This window comes from Equus asinus, chromosome 2 (genome assembly GCF_041296235.1).
Source record: "Equus asinus isolate D_3611 breed Donkey chromosome 2, EquAss-T2T_v2, whole genome shotgun sequence".
In the NCBI taxonomy this organism is placed as follows: Eukaryota; Metazoa; Chordata; class Mammalia; order Perissodactyla; family Equidae; genus Equus; species Equus asinus.
Genome location: NC_091791.1, coordinates 125,350,755 through 125,369,823, shown reverse-complemented (window position 1 = coordinate 125,369,823; position 19,069 = coordinate 125,350,755). Strand labels below are relative to the sequence as shown.

At 57.9% G+C, this 19,069-nt stretch overlaps 1 protein-coding gene across 1 annotated transcript in view; it reads right to left on the bottom strand.

The window, feature by feature from the left end:
* CSPG4 (chondroitin sulfate proteoglycan 4) overlaps positions 1-17,009 on the bottom strand; it is a 48,368-nt gene extending 31,359 nt beyond the window's left edge. The window contains exon 1 of the mRNA XM_014841418.3: positions 16,643-17,009. Coding sequence (XP_014696904.3) covers positions 16,643-16,730 — 88 coding nt within the window. The 5' untranslated portion in view covers positions 16,731-17,009. The remainder of the gene's footprint in view (positions 1-16,642) is intronic.
* Positions 17,010-19,069: the final 2,060 nt, after the last annotated feature.

Sequence of the window (19,069 nt, the reverse complement as noted above, 5' to 3'; positions counted from 1 at the left end):
CTGTGCGGGAGTGAGCCCACGCACCCATCCACATTCCCTTTTGCTAAAGGTGTGTGTAAACCTGCTGGGACATGGACATGGTCAGGGCTGGACCAGGCAGGAGCCGAAGTAGATGGCTGGCTCTAACCACTGAACCACCTGCCTCCAGCCCCCTCCCAGCAGGGGAGGGGAGCAGCGTGTTTGGCCTGATTCTCCAGGCCAGAGTGGGAGGGTGGCAGGAAGCGGAGGTACTTTCCAGAGAGCTGGGGTCTGAATGGGCCCATTGAGGGGCTGGGCCCTGCTACTTCCTGTGGGGCTAGGCAGGAAAGGGCTCACATAAGCTGCCTTGTGTGAGCACTGAGAGCGCACAGGCCGGGCAGCCCCCTTGCCCCAACAGAGCAACAGAGGCCTCTGAGGCCTTGTTGGCCAGGGATTTGGAAACTCTGACAGCACCACTCCCCCTACCTCCTGATCTTCTTCTGCCCCTTCTTACCATCTCTGATGGGCTGCAGTTGCAAGAACCCAGAATCCCTGTCCTGGGGTAGGGGGGTGCAGCTGGAGAGGGGATGCAGGATAAAGAAGTAATGGGCTAGGAGCCAATCCCAGAGGGTTTCCTGCGGGAGGTGAGGCTGGTATAGAGGAGCAGAGAAGGAAGTGAATGGGGCAGTCCCAGAGGATAGCGAGGCCAAGCGAGACAGGCATGGATATGCAGGCTCTGGAAAAGTTGAAGACAGAGGGGTAGAGGGAAAAGTAGCATGCGCCAAGCCAGGCTCAGCACCCTGATCGGGGTGCAGAGGGAGTGGGAGGAGAGGAGGCATCAGCATGCTTGGAGACCTGCCCTTGCCTCTCCTGGGCCAAAAAGACCCATGATTCATCAAACACTCGTTCAGGCCTGCAGCAGCTGTGTGTGCTGCCCTCTGGGCCAGGAGAAGGGGCCCAGGTTAGGCTTCAGTGTCACCATTCTGTAAAATGGGCACTTCTTCCTACTCCCGTCTGTGGAGATTAGTCCTGGAGGTCCCTTACCCGTCTGCTCTCAAGTATGAGTGTGCAGAGGGTCACTGGTTGGGCCGCCTGGGTAGTTGGGTGGCATGGGGGGGGGGCAGGATGCCCCAAGGGGTCTGTAGGACAAGTGGAGGGGCAGGAAGAGTGACACACGTATGGGTTTCTCTGTCGGGAATAAGGTACGCAGGTGAGTCTCCAAGGCTATGGAGACGTGTATTTGCACGTGTGCAAGTGTGTGGGTGGCTGCTGGGGTGTATTTTGGGTTTGTGTAAGGCTGTGTGTTTGTGTATGTGCGCGTGTGTGGGCTGGGAGCTGCCAGGACAGAGCAACGATTGTGCCCAGGCCTGTCCTGCCCCTTGGTGTCCGCCCGCCGTGACTCGGCTGTGCCTGGCTCCATGAAAGGGGCCGTGTGTTCCTGGAGATTCTCGCCCCTCCTGCCCGGCACCTATCCTTCTAGAGGTTTGCTGAAGGTGGAGAAGTCCCACAGCTTCCCACCCTTCCTGCCACAAACAGGGCGCTGCTGTCTGGGCCCAGGGCGGGGCCACTCCATCCCTTTTCCTGAGAGGAGGGCTGGGGGCACAGAAAGAGTCTGTCCTTCCCCATCAAGCCCTGTCACACATGGGGATGAAGCCCAGGCCAAGGTCCCCCAGCAAGCCACCCTCTGGCAGGGCACAGGTTGTGCGGACATCTCATAGCTCCCTGGGGACACTCTTAGGACGTGTATGAATGGGGACCTGGGGGACCCCAAACCTGAGGCTTACTTCCATTGTGACACCCAACCCTCACCTATCAGCAGGGTCTTAGGACAAGGGGTCACTGGGTGGGGAGTGTCTCTGCCCATCACACTGCCCACCCCCTCCCAGGCTCACCAGGGGCAGGGTCTCAAGCACCAGTGCCCTTTCCTGCCCGGGGGCTGTGGCAGACCCTGCTCCTTCTGAGTCCTCAGAACCCCGGTCTAGCCAGACTGGCTCCCTCCCATCTCTCCCTCGGCTCTGTCTTGGCCACTCAGCCACTGTGCTGCCGGCCTCTGCCTCTGCGTTTCCTCCTTTCTCCCTGTCTTTGTCTTTGTCCCCCCTCTTGCCTCTGCCCCATCCTGGCTGTAACTGGGAGGATCACCCTGCACTAGGACAGTCCAGAGAGCCAGGCCTGGGGTCTCGTGCCTCCCCAGCCCTGTGCCCCGGCCCTTTGGTGATGGGTTCCATAATAGCAAAGCTCTCCACAGCCCTTGCCTGCAGTAGGGTGCTCTGCTTCCACTTACCAGACAGACAAACTGAGGCTCCAGAGGAGAAGCAACTTGACAGAGAGAAGGAGAAAGCTTGCAGTCCCCAGCCCTGCACCTGTCTGAGCCCCACCTGCCCAGGCACCCCAACCCTGCCCCACTCCCTGGCAATCAATGTCTGTGTGTCCCGCTCTCCTCTCACCACATTCCTGGTCGCCTGGGGCAGCCAAGCAGCTCCACAGACAGCAGGCGCCATGGGTAGCAGCAGCATTCCTGGGTGTCCGCTGCTGCCTGACTTTATAAGGGAGAAAGTTTGAGAGCCTAGAGCTGCTGGGCACAATGGCTGGGGCGGGGGGGGGGGGGGGGGTGGAAGGGGGGGAGGGCCTGCACCCACAATCAAGGGTGGATGGTGGGAGACCTATGCATGAGACAGAGCAGGAGGTGAGAGATGGATGGGGAGAGAAGGGGGAACCCATATTCATTCATTCATTCATTCATAAATGCAATATGCAGTGACAGGGACGGAAAAGGAGAACCAACCTGGGAGGGACAGAAAGCCTTAGAAAGATATTAAAACTGAGAATGAGAAATAAAGATGACTCCTCCACAAAGACTTAACCCAGGATCCAGTCTGAGGCCTGAGGAAGGAATTGGAGGAGAAAAAACCAAGAGAGACAGAGAAGGCAGGATGCTGGCAGCAAGTGTGCCGCTGTGGACAGGAGCGAGGAGGGTGGGGGGGGGGGTACTCTGCCAGCCAGCTGGAGAGGGGAGGGGAGAAGAGGGGGTCCTGCTCTGAGGAGAAGCTGAACTTTTCCACCATAGTTCCTTGGGGTTTGGCACCAGGGCAGGCAGATCCTGGTTCCAGATTCAGATCCTGGGTAGGTAGGGGTGAGGCTGGGAGAGTCCCCCTGAGGGAGTCCAAGGGGGGCTGTGGGGTGGGTGCTCTGGAAGGGCCAAGGCAGGGATGAAGGGCTCTCTGTCTCCTCTCATGAGTGTGTGTGTGGCCCACCTGGGGGCTGAATGCCCGCCCTGTGTGAGAGCAGGGGTGGGCCAGGTGCCTGTCTCAGCAGCTGAGTCCTCCTTGAGATCACCCAGGCCCTCCAGAACTCAGGCCAGATCTCCTCCCCTTGTGCCTCCAAGGGATTAGCTTTAACTTTACCAGCATTCTGCCCCCAAGCCAGGCAGCCTCTGAGGAGGCTGGGGTAGGGCAGAAAGTTCCCTGACTTAGAACCAGAGCTTAGAACCAGGGCTGGAGGAGTTGAGGCCTGGGGGCTGACGTTCCTGCACTGCCCTCTCCCACTTCAGAGCTGGGAAAGCAGTGCAGTGTGCTGGCATAAGGAATCAGCCCCACGGAGTGCCACAGACGCCTGCATGGCACAGTGGGCGGCACAGCTGTGAGTATGCAGGAGGGCTGGCCAGCGCATATGTCATAGCACGTGCCGTGAGCGTGGGGCAGGTGAGGATGCGGCGCCCGGTCTGGCTCTGGATACTGGACCGTGACTCTCTCCAGCCACGCCTGGCTCCCTGGGCTCCCAGGCAAGGGAGAAGCTGTCACTGTGTCTATTCAGGTGTCAGCCCTCCCTCAGCATGTCCCACAGTCCCCTCAAAGCTCAAACCAAGCTTTCACCTTCCCTCAAGCCTGTTATCTCTGAAGGTAACAATGGGGAAGGTCAGGGACAGGCTTCAGGTCAGACCAAAGGGAAACATAAGCCGCCCGCAGCAGTGACACTGGGGTCTAGACACTCACCCTCTGCCAGGGCTTGCTGCCTGGGAGATGCTCACGCACCTGCAGACCCACAGTGCACTGCTCTGGCTCTCCCAGACTGGGAGTCCACAACGCAGGCCCATCCCAGAGGCCCGCTGACTACCTGCTCCTCTCCTGCCCGACAAGCGACAGCTGCAGGAACAATAGTAGGTTGGTTCAAAGTCACACAGAACTTTAAAAAGCAGCTGTCCCTCTCAGAGACAATAGCTTGTCCCAGTAGAGTGCAGGAATGTCAGATCTTGAGTGCTCATGGGCAGACTGCCTCCTGTCTCAAGATTGCAGAGATCTCGGCTGGGATCAAGGTGGCCCCGTCCCTCCTCAACTCCCTCCCTTGACTTTCTGTTTGGTTGCCTTTCCCGTCCCTTGTAAGGCCAAGGAGGCCAGGGTGGGACAGTGGTTTCTTCTGCTATTGGCTAAGCCCTGACCCTGGTCACTGGCCTCAGCTACTGGTCCTCTAACCAGGCACCTAGAGGCCACCTCTGCCGAAGGGCATATCTTGGGGAACATTTCCAATTTTAGGGACCCTCTCTGGAAGGAGAGTATCCCTGGGACCGGTGGGTGGGAGATGCTGAGCTTGGTCCACAGATGCTGACAGGGGCAGGGCTGGTGCTCTGGGCTCCCAGCCACGTATCCCAACCCTGGGGCCACGTGGGGCACAGAGGAAGTGGGAGGGAAAATGAAAAGTTTTGCTGGATGGAGCAGCTCAGAGTCCACCCAGGCTGGAGGGCTGGGGCAGGAGGAAAGCGGGCCTTCAATGGAGTCTTTGTGGAAGCCCTGCTGCTCCACTTGCTGGAGGCAAGGAGGGAGGAGGGGTGGGGCTGCTGCGGGTGGAGCAATTCCCAGAGGCTTTTCCCTGCCTTATAATTTTCCTTCAGTACAGGGAGATGGGTGGGTTTCTGGGCCCCCTTCCACAGCCCCTTTCTGTCGGTTTCCTGGCCCTGGAGGGAAAGTGGGACCCTCATCTCAGTGGACCCAGGCTGAGGTAGGGGTTCTGGCAGGAAAGAAACAGAGTGAGGGACCCTCACCTGGCAAGGGGCCTGCCCAGCCCCCCCACCCCAGCAAGGTCCCTGTGAGTTAGCTCCTGTTTTACAGATGAGGAAACTGAGGCTCAAGGAGGGCTGTGTTAGAAACTCAGGAGGAGCAGGAGCTGAGCCGGATTCCAGCTCCTGTGGGTGCAGGTCCAGGACTGGGTGTTGTGGCGTCAAGGAGGGGCATGTGTGCATGTGTGTGTATGGGACGGCTGCCGTGTGGGAATCGGAAGTGGGGCATCTGTTGCCTGCTCCAGTGAGAGGAGGGTGTGAGAGCTGGCCCCCTGCCTAGGGAAGACACGCTTTTCCTTTCCTGTCCTCAGGGGCTCCCTGTGTCAGGGTTGGGGGTGGATGTGGAGGGAGGGGAGAGCATCTGCTTTCATGGGTGGTTTGGCAGCCGGCCTCTCCCAGCCTAGCTGGATGGGGCTGGGTTCTGGGTTGGTTGGATCAAGGGAGGGACCTTCCTCAGGCTAGCTGAGGATGGCACGTTCCAAAAACCAGTGATAAGCGCCAGCCATGCCCACTGGGGTTTTGGAGGTCAGGGAAGAGGGTGAAGAGGCTGGGGTGTGGGCTCTGCCCAGGGTGAGAGGCCTGCCTCCAAGAGGCTGCCAGGCCAACTCCTCTCTTGGGCTGAATCCAGAGCTGGGGAGCATGTTGCTCATCTCTGAGTTTCCCCTCCACTCCAGGAGGAGAAACCGCTAAGAGCAGGGCTGTCAGGGAGGTGTCTTTGGGCTTCCCCGACTGGCAGACTGGGCTTGGAGACAGTGAGTACATGAGCTGGGATAGGGGACAGAGGAAGCAATGACTGTTGGTCTGGACAGAGGCCTGGACCGATTTGGCCCAGCTTGTGCTCAATAGGCTGTGTGTTTTGGAGAAGCCACCACTATCTTTGCCTCAGTTCCCCCATCTGAAATATAGGGAAAAGGGGTGGGATGACCCCACAGACAGAAGTCTCATGTCCAGGAGACTGGAGGAAGCAAAGGCTTGGGTGAGGGATCCCCCACCAACACACACACTCTCCAATCAGAGCCACGTGCTCTCTCTGGCTTCAGTTTTCCCCATCTGTAGAAAGGGGACCTGGATGGGGAGACTGACACAAACCTAGTTCCTGGCGAACCCAGCCCAGCTCAGCAGAAAGTGACGGTAGAGAGGTGTGGCCATTACAGCGGGTACAGCGGAGCCACCTCTGGCCTAAGGGCCATAGGCCTGGCCAGACTGGAAGCTCTCGAGGTCAGGATCCATGGCCCGTATTCTCTGCCCAGGGCATCCAGGAGGCCCACACACATGTGCTGACAGAGGAAACAGCAGCACTGAGGGATGCTGATGGAGGGTCAAATGGAGGTGGCATTTGGCCCACATGAGGGATTTTTCTATCAGGCAGAGCTGACAACAGACGGGCAGAGTAGCAAGCTCCTGGCACTGGTGGTACACCGGCAGGAAGGTGTGGCCTGGGAGGGTGGACCAGGAAACCTCAGTGTCCTTGCTAGTGGCTTCTGTGCTAACCAGATTTCCCAGAGACCCCCAGACTGAGACCTCCCCACTGGGCAGGCCCAATTCCTCTTGGAATAGGTTCCTGCCTAGCACCCTCCACCTGCCAACTGCGTGGACCTCTCCAGACTGTCAGCACTGTCCGAGCTGTGCCCACCCCTGCCCCCCTATCTCTAGCCTATATCTTCCCCCGGGTCTCATGCACTGCCTCTTTGCTAGGAACTCACACCTCTGTCTCCAGCACCAACACTCCAGGGCTCTGGGCCCACCTGCCAATGCTCCCTAGACATCAACAGCAGGAACACCCATAGGAACCCCCAAACCCAAGCCTACGCATCTCAAGCCAGACTCAGTGTCATCTCTTCCCCAAGCTGCTCACTATCCAGTGAAGGCTGCACCAGCCACCCATTGCTGGGCAGAAATCTTAAAGTCGTTTTGGACATTCTCCCTCCTCCTTCCCATCCTGCCCCTAAATTCTCTTTCAAATTTGTCTCCCCTTCTTGCTCCTCTGTGCCATCCCACAAGGCAGATGGCCACCATCCCTTGCCTAGCTTAATGAATTTCCTGTCTCGTTTTGTTAATAGCAGCCAAACTTAACCTACACTGAAAGTCGCTCTGACATCCTCCCTTGCCTGGAAGCCTTCGATAACTCCCCATTGCCCTACAATCAAGTCCCAGCCCTAGTGCGGCACCGAAGCTGTGGGTGACCCTGCCCCTGCCCTGCCAGGCTTTCCTGTTCACCTCTCTTGAACACTCCACATGCCAGGCTCATCAGGCCTTGCGCTGTTTTCCATCCACACCTGACAGGTCTCCACTCCAGGCCTTTGCTCAGGCTGGGCCTTCTGCCTGGCAAGCTCTCCTTTCCTTTCTGCCTGTGAAATGCCCTCACGCTCCTTCAGGGAAGAAGTCCTCCCCGACCCTTCCCCGCGGCCCAAAGCTCCTTCTCTGCATTTGGGGTGCAAAGACATGCAACTGTGGCTTCACTGTGGAGTTGCCTTACTGTCACCTCTCTCTGTCAACACTGAGTCTCTGGGACAAGACTGATGCGCTTGGAGAGTGGAGATGGAGAGAGGGGGTGGGGCCCGGCAAGGCAGGGGACAGCCGCATTCCCTGGGTGATCCTCTGGGGGCTTGCCCCAGTTCCCCCACCTTGTCTTACCTCCAGACTTCTTCCCAGTCCTCCTCTGTCCTCCAGGACCCCAGTGCCTGGAGGCAGGAGGCTGGACACAACAGCTGGGGTCGGGTGGGGAACTGCCCCAGCCAGGGAATGCTTTTCTGGGCCTGTGGTGACAGTCTGGTGCTTGTTTTTAAAGAAAATAGAATCAGAGCCCCTATTTATAGCTGGAGGCCATAGCCACAGGCAGGAGATGGATCGGGTTGAGGCTGTGCAGGCTCCTGCTCAGACAGGGCTGGGGGTGGGGCCATTCCCAGGCCCCCTGTCCCCCTTTCTCAGCCCCCAAGGAAGTGCCTGTGGGATCCTGACATTCCCTGGGACAGGATGTAGCCTGTGCTTTGGGGCAGGGGAAAGAGGGACTTGGTGATGGGGATGGAAAATTTCTCTCGGGATTGGTCCCTGGGGCCCGGAGTCCCTTGTGGGATGGGTGGTGAGGGTGTGTTATGTCTACTGGGAAGACAGAGAAGGAGCTGTGGCAGGGGGGTGCCAGCTGCAGAGGGAGCACCTAGGACTGCCACTGGGACTGGGGAGAGGAAAGAGCACAGAGCAGGGCCAGAGAGAGGGAGCAGGCAAAGACAGAGAGACAGCTGTGGGGAAGAGACAGAGACAGGGTTGGGGGAAGAGGGATCTGCAGCCCAGCTGACACTGTGGGTAGAAGGGGAGAGAGAAGCCAGGGCAGATCGGAAGTGGGGGCTTCTGTTCCATAGAAAGTCTTCACCGTGCGCTGGGCAGAGTGGTCAGCGTCGGAGTTGGACCCAGTGAGGACGGGCAGGAATTAGGCATCTCCATGGCCTTCACCCCAGGCCAGGCCTTGCCCTTGCCCACTCCCACCCCTCCAGGGCTAGGGCCCAGAGGCCCTCTGTTCCTGGTAATCTCAGGGTGGAAGGCCCAGACCTGTTTTAAGGCAAAGAAATGCTATAGGGGCTGAGCTGACACAGATGGGCTTTGTCACCAAGATCCCTGAAGGACTGTCCTGGGCAGGTGGGGCGGGGTAGTACCAGGACCCGTGGGGAAAGGTCTGGGCTCAGACTTGCTAGGGAGTGAGTTCCCCAGTCCTGGATGTATCACAAGCTGAGGCTATGGCCTGGGTTCACACCTGCTGCCAGCCTCTATTCATACCCATCCCTTGGTTGTGCTGTTGGGGGCTGCAGGGTAGCTGCAGCCTGGGGCATTTGTCATGGAGCCATAGCCACAACCGGTGACTCAGACAGTTAAAAAAAGGAGCAGCTTCCAGTGGTGACTCAACTGGCTCTGGAGGGGCTGGGTGGGTCTGGCTGGTACAAGACGGGGTGGTCTGGGTTTATTTTAGGTTGGGCGGGGCAGGGGCCAGCGGGTAGAAAATGGGAACCAGGGGTGGAGAGGAACCGCTACTCTCATCCTGGGAGAGCCCGAGGACTCTGCGCCAATGTAGGAAAGTGGTTTCTTAATGCCAGGGACCTCTGGCAGACTGGGCCGCCTCTCAGCCCCATTCTAGGCTCAGCCCGCCTTGCTGTGTAGCCCCAAAGCAGCAGCTTGCTCTCTCTGGACAGAAGCAGAGTCCCCTGTCCTGAGGAATTTAGAGCTGATCTTGGAGACTGAAGATTCTACCCAGAAGCCCAAAAAGGGACAGTGGTCTACCTAAGGCTACACAGCAGGGCCAGGTGTCCCAAGGGCTGCCGTTACACAGCTGGCTCAGGTGCCTAAAACATCTCTCCTACCCCAGGGCTGTCAATAGTTGGAGGGACAGGCCCCCATCTGAGTACCTGCCCCTGGAGGGGCTCAGCTGAGCTCCAGATGGGTGGCTAGAAGCACATGGGCACCAGCTGCCCAGAGAGAGCCCCAGGCGGGGGCAGGTGCTTGGATTCTATTAGCACACATACGGGGGGCTGGTGGGGCTGCCCAGTGTCTGCTGAGAGAAGAGTTTCCTCTATGGGGGTGAAGGTAGAGGAGGCCCACACACTGGGATCTTGACCTGGGGGCCCAGGTTCTGGCCAGGCTCTTATCCAGCGTCCCTCCAGGTGGCACTCCCCCAGGCTGTTAGCCTCGCTCTGTAGCCATTCCCTGAGACTCACTTCCCCCGGCCTCCACCAACCTTGATCTCACACATACTTGGACCCAGGTATCACCAACACTCCTGCTGGGTCCAAGCGGCCCAGGGCAGAGAGCACCCCACACCCTCTCGGTCTGGGTTCTGCTCCTCATAATGCAGCCACTACTGCTCATTGAGTGGTGGCAACAGCCCCGAGGGAGCTCTGGCAGTTGAGCCATCTCACATCCCGGGCCCTGGCCTTCTGCTCCTCCCTCCGCAGGGGCCCTCCGAGGGGTAAGCAGACAGCAAGAAAAGATAGGCTCCTAGGCTTGCTGTCTTATAAAAGGTCCTGGCACCTGCTCATTCTCTTTGACCCCATCCTCTGTTCTCCAGGCAGGGTTTGAGTTTCCTTTGGTCATTTGTTCAACACATACTGATTGTACTGTACTCCAGCTCAATGATTGCCATCTGAGGGGCTACTGGGTTTTGTGGGGCTGGGAGGGGCTGTGCTCCTCTCCTCGTGGTAGGAGAGGTATGTGGGCCTCAGGTGAGTCAGTCAGGTGTAGAACCCCCCACCCCCACCCCTTTCTGAAGGGTCCAAGGCTAGTAGGCAGCGGCTGGCTGATAGCTCCCTTGGGAGCCCACCTCCCCTTTTCCAGGTCATTTTGTCTCACACAGACCCTCTCACAGGGCCACCTCATCCAGTCTCCCACCTTAGAACTTTTCTCAACCATTCCTAAGCAGGAGCCCCTAGATTTCTGGGCTTGCCCCCTCTCCAGAAGAAGATGGTACTAACAGTAACAGCAACCTCAGGAGCATGGACTCCAGGCAAGGGCTTTAATCCTCAACACACGTAGGAGGTAGGAATTATTTGTCCCCATTTTAGAGAGGGGAAAAACTGAGGCTCAGAAAGGCCGCATCACTTGCCGAAGGTCATACATCAAGTGGTGGGACTAGAATTCAACCCTAAGTTCTCTAGCACCATGTTTTTCCCACCGTGTGCCTGGCCTCCTGCCTCCCCCGGCCCTGCAGAGGTTTCTAGAGTTGAGGACTCAGAGGAGGGAGAGGTGGGGCCTGAGTCAGGACAGGGGTGGAAGGGGAGCTCACTCTGAGCTGCTCTAAGACGCCCAAAAAGGGTGATTTGTTCCTTCCCTGACCACGGTGGGAAGTGTGTGTGTGTGTGTGTGTCTGGGACTGAGGCCTGCCTGGCCAGCTTCCAGCTGTAGGAGAGCTGGGCTGGCCCCAGCCGCTGTGCACAGGGAAGGGGGCAGGGAGGGGCCTTGTCATGGGAATCAGCATCCCCAGCCCACTGATATTTATAGCTGCCCCCTCCTGAAATGTGGGGGGAGGAGTTGCTCTTAGGTGGGAACGGAAGTTGGTCTCCTCTTCCCAGCCCCCTCTATCTCCCCAGGGAGCAGGCTGGCCCAGGCCAGAGGCCCTGCCCTGGCGGTAGAGCCAGGGGCTGTGTGTCCTGAGTCGGGGGTTTCCCCCCTTACTTCTGGCTCAGGGGCTGGTCACTCTCCCTGCGAGGCCCTGAGCCAGGATGCTGAGCAACAGTGTGTGTGTGCACGTATGGGTACATGCACATCTACCAGGCATCACACTGATGGAGGTCACGGACCAGGGGGCAGACGCCAAGTGAGGGGAGAGGAGGAAAGCCCTGTAACCCCGCAGAGATGGAGGGCAGGGCCCCAGGATGAGGACAGACCAGGCTGTGGGCCTCAGCAATCAGTGGTTGGAAAAGGCTCCCGAGGGAGGTGGTGCTGGAGCTGCACCTTGAAGGATGGCGAGAAAAAGGGAAGACCAGTTGCAAGGAACCGCTTAAGCAAAGGTGGAAGGGCGCCAGGGATTACGGACTGTTATCCGATGGCCTAGTTTATCAGCAGCCTGTGGACACAGGATCACCCTGAGTGTGGAGGCTGATACACTGTGAGGAGAGAGGGCCCAGCACAGCCATGCCGGCTTTGGGCTGCAGGCAGGTGGCACCACGAGGCTCTTCCCTACCTGGATGCTCAGGAATGCCCCTTTTGGTTCCAGGAGGGGCAGGAGTGGAATGCTGGGGCAGGTCCCTGGGTCTGGCTGGGAGGAAGCTGGGATTGCGTGCGAGGAGGCTCCCCTCCTTCAGGCCCCCAGACCTTGCTCCACCTGGGGCAGGATATCTTCTAGGGGCCGTTGGTATCAATCTTGATCTGGATTCTTTGAAAGCCAGGAAGTCCTCCTTGTATCTGACTTGAGTCTCCCCTGCTCTCAGTATGTTTCAACTCAAAGCAATTCATTGGTTTCCAAGTCATTTTTTTCTTTTTTAAAGTCATAGAATGTGGTATCAAAACCCCATGTTACACAAAACCCCAATCTCTAAACACATGTTTGTGGAGCTGCTCTGCACGAACTGGGAGGGGACAGGAATCACATATTCCCAGGCTCGGCCACCTGTGGATGCAAAGCCCTGGAGTACCCTGGGCACAGTCTGAAAACCCCTGGTTGGCTCTATGTGAGCTCTGCGCCCCTCTGTGGGCTCAGTCCTGTGTGCAGCAAGATTGTGGAGATCCTCGAGAGAAGCAGATAGGAAATCTGCCTTTTGAGAATGGCTGGCCCATGGGCAACGCCACCACCTAAACCAGTGCACAAGGACAAAGAGCTGGGAGTCCTAGCCCCTACCCTGCTAAGGACTTGCTGTGTGATTCTGAGAAAGTAGCTGCCTCTCTCTGGGCCCTAGTTTCCCTATGAACCATGGGGGGCGCTGGTCTGGGGTGAGGAATCTCTGCAGTAAGATCTGAGAAGGGAGGCGGCCTCACTGACCCACCACGACAGTTAAACCAGAAGAGAGACACATGGAAACGGTTTAGCATGAGCAGTGGCAGGAGGCCTGGCTGATGCACATTAGAGCTGGCAGAGCTGGCTCCTCTGTAGGCTGGGAGCGGCCTGGGCGTGGGCAGGAGCTGAGCGGGAGAAAAGAACGGTCAACAGGACAGGCACTGTCCAGAACGTAAGCGAGCCATGCCACTTTGACGGCAGCCCCCAGAGGAACTACCCTACTTTTGAGACAAACGGGGTTTCATCCGCCACCCCAGCTGTCAGAGGAGGGGCAGAGGGCTTATGCTGTGAGAAAGTGGGGAGGGTTTGGACAGGTGAGGGGGCACCTGCTGGAGTGGTATGGGGAGAGAGGAGAGAGATCTGGGGTCCTCAGGGAACTGTCTCTCCCCTGAATACCTGTCTGTCTCCCCTGCTGGGTGGCCTGAGCCCCCTGGTGGGTGGCTGCCCAGCTGGCTTAATCCAGGAAAGCCAGCTGTTGGGGTGAGTGAGAACACCATGGCCTGTGTGCCCAGAGTGCCCAGAGGTCAGTCCCTGCTCTTCTCTGAGTTTCCTCAGCTGTAAAATGGGAATGTTTCTTGACTTGCAGGGCTGCTGCTGCAGGACAACATGGTTAGTGCCCCCCACTGGGTGTTTCTGGAGGTGGGAACTCAGTTGTAAGACAGCTCCATCCTCCCCACTGTTTGGGAGTTATGAACCCTCCTGAGAAGCAGAGAGAACGAGGAGTGCCTACCCCAGAGAGAATCCAAGTACAAAATTGTTCATCAAATTCACTTCATTCAAAAATTACTCATACACATTCAGTAATAATGGGAATCTAGTACTTTTGAAGGGAGAGATGGTGAAGGAGCAGAGGGACCAGAGAGGGAGCAGGTTCAAGTCCCAGACCAAAGGCCCCCTGGTTCATTTGCTCCTGGCACCGAGGAGAGGAGCCACAGGGTGGCATAGCTCCCCCTGCCCCATGCCATCCTTGTCTCCTTCTCCCCAAGTGCCACCCTGGGCTCCTGGCCCAGGCTTCAAGCCCAGGTCTGTAAGCCTGGCTGGCTGTGCGCATGGTTGTGTGTACTCGTGTGCGCACCCACATCTGTGAGTGTGTACTCAGGGCTATTTCCAACTCCCCTCCCCAGCCCCCTCCTGGGCAGCACGCCCAGTTCCCAGATGCAGCCTATACACTTCCTCTGGAAGCTCCACACATGCCCCACTCCCCTCCCGCCTGGCCTGTCGACATTGCCAGCGGCTGGCCCACCTGGTGGGGTCCCCTCCCCAGGCCCCCGGGCAGGCAGCACTGAAAGGCCCTTCTTGTCCTGCCCGGGAGGGTGGGCCAACATCGGGAGGGGTCTCAGTTATACTTGGTTCTGGAACAGCTTTTCCAGAGTCCGGGTGGGCTGGGCCAAGAACCTTAGCCCCCGCCCTGAAGTCTGGGGCAGTGCATGCGTGCACACAGGGCTCAGAGGCTAACTCTGGCACCACTGGTCCCCCAGACCATCCTTAGAGGCAGAAGACTGTACCCTGATTCAGCTCCTTGCACCTGATGCCCCCAGGGCCCTGCTCTCTGAGACACCCCCATCAGTCAGAACCACCCAGGTAACCCAGGAACCCTCCCTACCAAGTACTCCTGGCCAAGTCCCACTTCAACCCCTTACCTTCTGCCTTTCAGAGGCAGCTGTGCCAGGCCAGGGAAGAGGTACACAGAGTCACTGGGCCTGCATGCTCTGTGCTCACCCTGACCTCCCGGTTTTGCTCACGTTGTTTCTCCTGAGTGGAATGCCATCTCTGCATCAGCTCAAACCCAATCTTCCCCATGCTTGTAGCTCTGCTGAGGGCCTCCACAGGGCTCAGAGGGAGCTGGACACCACACTTATCACCCACACTGCCACAGTGGTCCAAGCCTAGCTCCCATGTAAGCGGGAGCTCCCTCAAAACAGGACTGAGGGCTCCTCCTGGGCAGCTGGGCTTCTCTGTGTGACTTAGAGCACCTTGCTTCCTTCCTGGAGCCTCAATTTCCCTATCTGTACAATTGGAAGGTTGGCCCAGATGGTCTCCAGGAGTGCTCAACTCTCGGCCTCCATGACCTGGATGCTCCGGAATATTGATGAGTGCAGGGAAAGCATCCCAGCTTGTGCTACTCTGGTCCCTGAGGCCTCAAGGGCTGTTGGGGCTAGGGGTGTCCAGGAGGGGTGGGAGTGAGGCGTTCCTCAGGTAGGGGCTGCCCCTACTGCAGAGACCAGGAGGGGGAGCTAAGCCAGGTATGGTGACAGCAATGTGTTGTTGGAAGGGAGCCCTCCCTGGGAGGAGGAGAGGATACCAGCTCACCCTGCCTTCCTCCCTCCTCCATTTCCAAATCCTTCGGCTTAATGTTATAAAACCCCACTGATACCATGCCACTCTCCTCTCTGAAACCTTCATGGGCTCCCCAGTGCCGACAGGGCATAGGCTATGGGCTGCATTTTGCCATTTAAGGTTTCTGTGCTTCGGCCCTACGGCTCTTCCTGGCTTGTGCTTAAAGTATGCCTTCCAGCCAGGCTGCTGGCCTTCCTACCTCCACATCCTTCTGCTCATACCCACCTCAGTGCTTTTGTTCACTGAGCCCCTGCTGGAGTTCTGACCCCTTCCCCATCCTCCAAGGCTTGACTCAAGGATCACCCTCTGCCCCTTGCCTCTGAATTTCTCTTCTCTGTACTCTTCATCTGGATCTTTACAGACATGATAGGAATTGCTCTTTGAGTTTTAACTTGCTTTTCTGCCTCGTGAATGAGTCCAAGTTCAGGCTGTGTATTTTGGTGCACTCCCCATTGCCCAGCACAATGTCTGCACGTTGTCGAGGCTGAGAAGGTATTTGAGAATGGCTCAGCAGAAGCCCAAGAAGGTGGAGGTGCTGGACTCTCTTCCTTGGCTGGAGGCTAGGGGGCTAGACGAGCAGATGTCCAGTCACCTCAGATGTCCTCTTCCCACCTCTCTAGAGGCCCAGCCCATCACCCAGGCCCTGAGACCTTGGGGAATGGGGTCCCTGGGGATAGCAGCAGGGAGTGTGGGGATCCAGCTCTGACTCATCCCAGTGTGGGGGGGTCCACCCTGACTCATATCCCTTCTGGGTACTCATGATGCTGTCCATTAGAGCTGGCTTCCCCATCTGATGGGGAGAAGGGTGTGGCCCACCCCTGAAAGGGAGTCTCAGGCCCTTCCTCTGCTCAAAGTTGCTCTTGGGATTGGTCCCAAATGAGGTTGGCTGAAGCCCTGATTCCTACATGAGCAGTAATGACTGATGGGCCCTGAGGCCACAGTTCTTATGGTACAATTAGACCATGCCTTAACCAAAGGAAGAATGCTGTAAATGTGGGCTTTCTGGCATTGTAACAGAGAGGGGACACGACCCAGCACCTCTCAGAAGGCAAACTGTCATTCAGTCTCTGCTGGGGTCAAGCACCAATGCCTGGGACAGGGAGGCGTGGCAGGGGGTTGCTCAGGGAGGTCTGAGGGACAAGCCCCTCCTGGGGCACAGGATACCTGAAGGGCACCAGCACTGCCTCTAGGAGGCCGAAGGGTAGGTGGTCTGTCTGTTGTCAACCAGGCCCTCTCAGTGAGAAGAGAGGAGAGAAAAGACTGGAGGGGGAGAGGAGGGCAGGAGGAAGGCGGTGGTGAAGAGGCCAGACAGAAAATGCACCTGGGGACAAGGGGTTGGGAGCAGAAGCAGAGCTGGGGTGCAGCTGCGCGGCTGGAGGAGGCTGAAGGAGCTGGCAGCTGAGGTGCCGATGGCCCACAGGGTCCCCATTCCTGGCCTGGGCTTCTAAGTACTTGCTTCTTGCTGTCACTGGGCGTCCTTTGGGCACCAATGCAGTCACAGAAAGCCTACTGGGCACAGGGAGCACAGACAGCATTGGGGTGGCCCCACTGGGTATAGTGGACAATCCTGTGCAGAGCCAAGCCCTAGGAAATCCGACCCTGGGGCCAACCTCAGGTAACCAGGGCCCCCAGAAGCCGGAGAGATATGGCTGGGGGTCCCACGTGCACCGTGGGGGTGGTCGAACTCCCAGGGATCCCAGCCTAGAATGGCAAAGCGCAGCCCCCTTTTTCCCTCGTCTAGGGGCCGCTTCTGGGCCCTCCTCTTCCTTGTCTCTTCCTAAGGAGCCCCTACAGCTCGTCTGGGGCCGGGTCTCAGGCCCCTCACTCACCTGCGGACGCTGGTCGGGCCAATACAGCCAAGGTCAAAGTTAGGGCCAGGGCGGGGGCTGGAGGCGGGGACCTCGGGCCGGAGCGCATCGCGGCGGGCTGGGTGGCAGAACTTGGCGAGCAGCGGAGCAGAGTCCAGAGTCTAGACGCCCGAAGTCGCGAGTCGAGAGAACTGGGCTTTTCTGGCGCGGGCTGGGCTCTGGGGCGGCCGCCGCCGTACTTAACTCCGGGCGGGGCAGGCGCCGACCCGCGCTCCGGTTTCAGGCGGGGGCTCCGCCGCTGTCTGCCCCCGCCCCCCACCTTCTTAAAGGGCCCGTGCTGGACTGTTCCTCTCCGTGCAGGGATGAGGGGATCCCTACAGCTCCGTCAGACCCAAGCCCCACCCTGGAGATTTGGGACAAAGTCCCAGGGAAGCCCAGGCTCCGTGAGCTCTGACTCAAGGACTCCCGGAGGAGACCAACTCTGCCAGGAGACCTGAACTGGACTAGCGCCTCACTTCTCTCCCTTCTGCCCTTGCAAGGGTCGAGGGAGGGTTCTGCACTCCAGGCCAGGCCCAGGAGGAAGGGCAGAAGCCTGCCACCCTACAGACTGCTTCTGGGCTGCTTTGCTGCTGAGGCCTCCTGAGGACTCCATTTGGACAGAGAGGCTCCAGCCTGAGGTTTTACAGGGCTCTGTGCCCACTGGCGTTGGGACCTTGACCTCTACCACCCCCCACCCCGCTTCAGTTTCCCAGTTTTTAAAGGAGATATGTTCTAGACTCTTCCACGAGACAGGAAGGATTCTCAACTCCATGGTATCATTTGCCTCAAAATAACCCTGCAAGGTGAATGAGAACCACCCCGTCCCCCCATCTTATGGAGGAGGTGACTGTGGCTCAGGGCTGGAAATGGTTCTTGCAAGGCCCCCGGGTGAAGAGCAGGTCCTTGGCCATTTGGGAGGGTGACGCCAGGCCTCCTGACTCCTGACTCTGGGTGTCTCAGCTTCCTGGGGATGCCTCCTGGAATCTGGCCCTGGATTTAGCTCCTACCTAACAGCTTCAGGCTGGGGCCCTGCTCTTCTTGGCTCCCTCCCAGGGAACAACATCAGCCTTGTCCCAAACAGGAGAAGAAAGGGCAATATTAATGCAGAGCTTCCAGCACCTAGAGGCTTTGCCTGCTCTCTGTCTAGCCCCAGTCTCAGCGTTGCCTGGCCTCGGTTTCTCTGTCCAGCAAATGGGTGGAAGAGCACCCCTGGGGTGCTTTCCCCTCCCTTCTTCCATCAGAATCCCTCTGTCACATCTGCCTGATTCAGCCCATCCCTAACCCCATCCCACCATGCGCTCTCTCCCCAGCCCCTCCCCTTGACCAGTGACAGTCCCACCATGTGTACAGCACTTCATAGTTTGCAACAAAATTGAGCTCCATTTTGCAGATGAAGAAAGTGAGGCCGAGAGAGATTAAGGGACTTGAGCAAGTCTACACAGCTGCTAAGAGGTGGAACCAGGTCTTGACCCCAAGACCAGCACTCTTACCACCACAACACAGTGTGATGGTGCTGGGTCCGTGTGGCAGTTGTGAACACTATCTTGAGCCCAGACAGACGTAGGGTCCAATTCCAGCTGTCCTACTTAGCTGTCCAACATTGAGCAAGTTGCTTTACCTCTCTGTGGCTCAGTTCCTTAATTTATTAAATTGGGTTTGTAAGGATTAAATGCTTTAATGTATCTCAGATGCCTAGCCCAGGACCTGGCATACAACTGGGTGCTCAACAAGCGCTTGTCTTTTCTCCTCCTTCTCTGACTGTCATCCTGCACATCCTCCCCGTGTTTCATTGCATAAAGCTTCACACTCACCACCTCCTTTGATGGAAAGTCAGCCCTTTGAGGGCTGAACTTTTCCCTCCGGAGCCAGATGCATACAGTAAGTGCTCAATGAATGCATGCTGGGGTTGATTAAGAAGCTAGTTGCGGCTGTTCTGTGGAGATTTGGGCAAGCCTAAGAACTCCCATCCAGTTTACCCTAGGAGGCCTGGGCGGGACTGTGCTCGGCTGATCTCGGTGGCATAAAGCCATTGGTTCCACAACTTGTCCCTTATTTTTCCTTCTCCTCAAGTCAGCAAGTGACCTGGTCCTTGTTAGGGGCTAATTACTGGCCAAGTGTGGGCCCAGGGTCAGGGGGTGCTGCTGGGAAGACTGCGTTTGGAGGAAAAGTGTTTTCTTTTTAGGGATGAAGAAAGAAGAGAGGGGGAAGCTTTTGCTTCTTTATGATCAAACACTTGGGTAGAGACCCCCACCTGCCCGTCTCCCTGTCCTTCCCCTCCCTATCTTCTCCCATCTCTCCTGAACCCCACCCACACAGATTTACCCACCACTACCAGGAGTCCCAGTCTGTCTGTGTAGCCTGCAGCTGGAGTTCCCGCCCACAGCTGAGATTCAAGTCTGGATTAGCTCG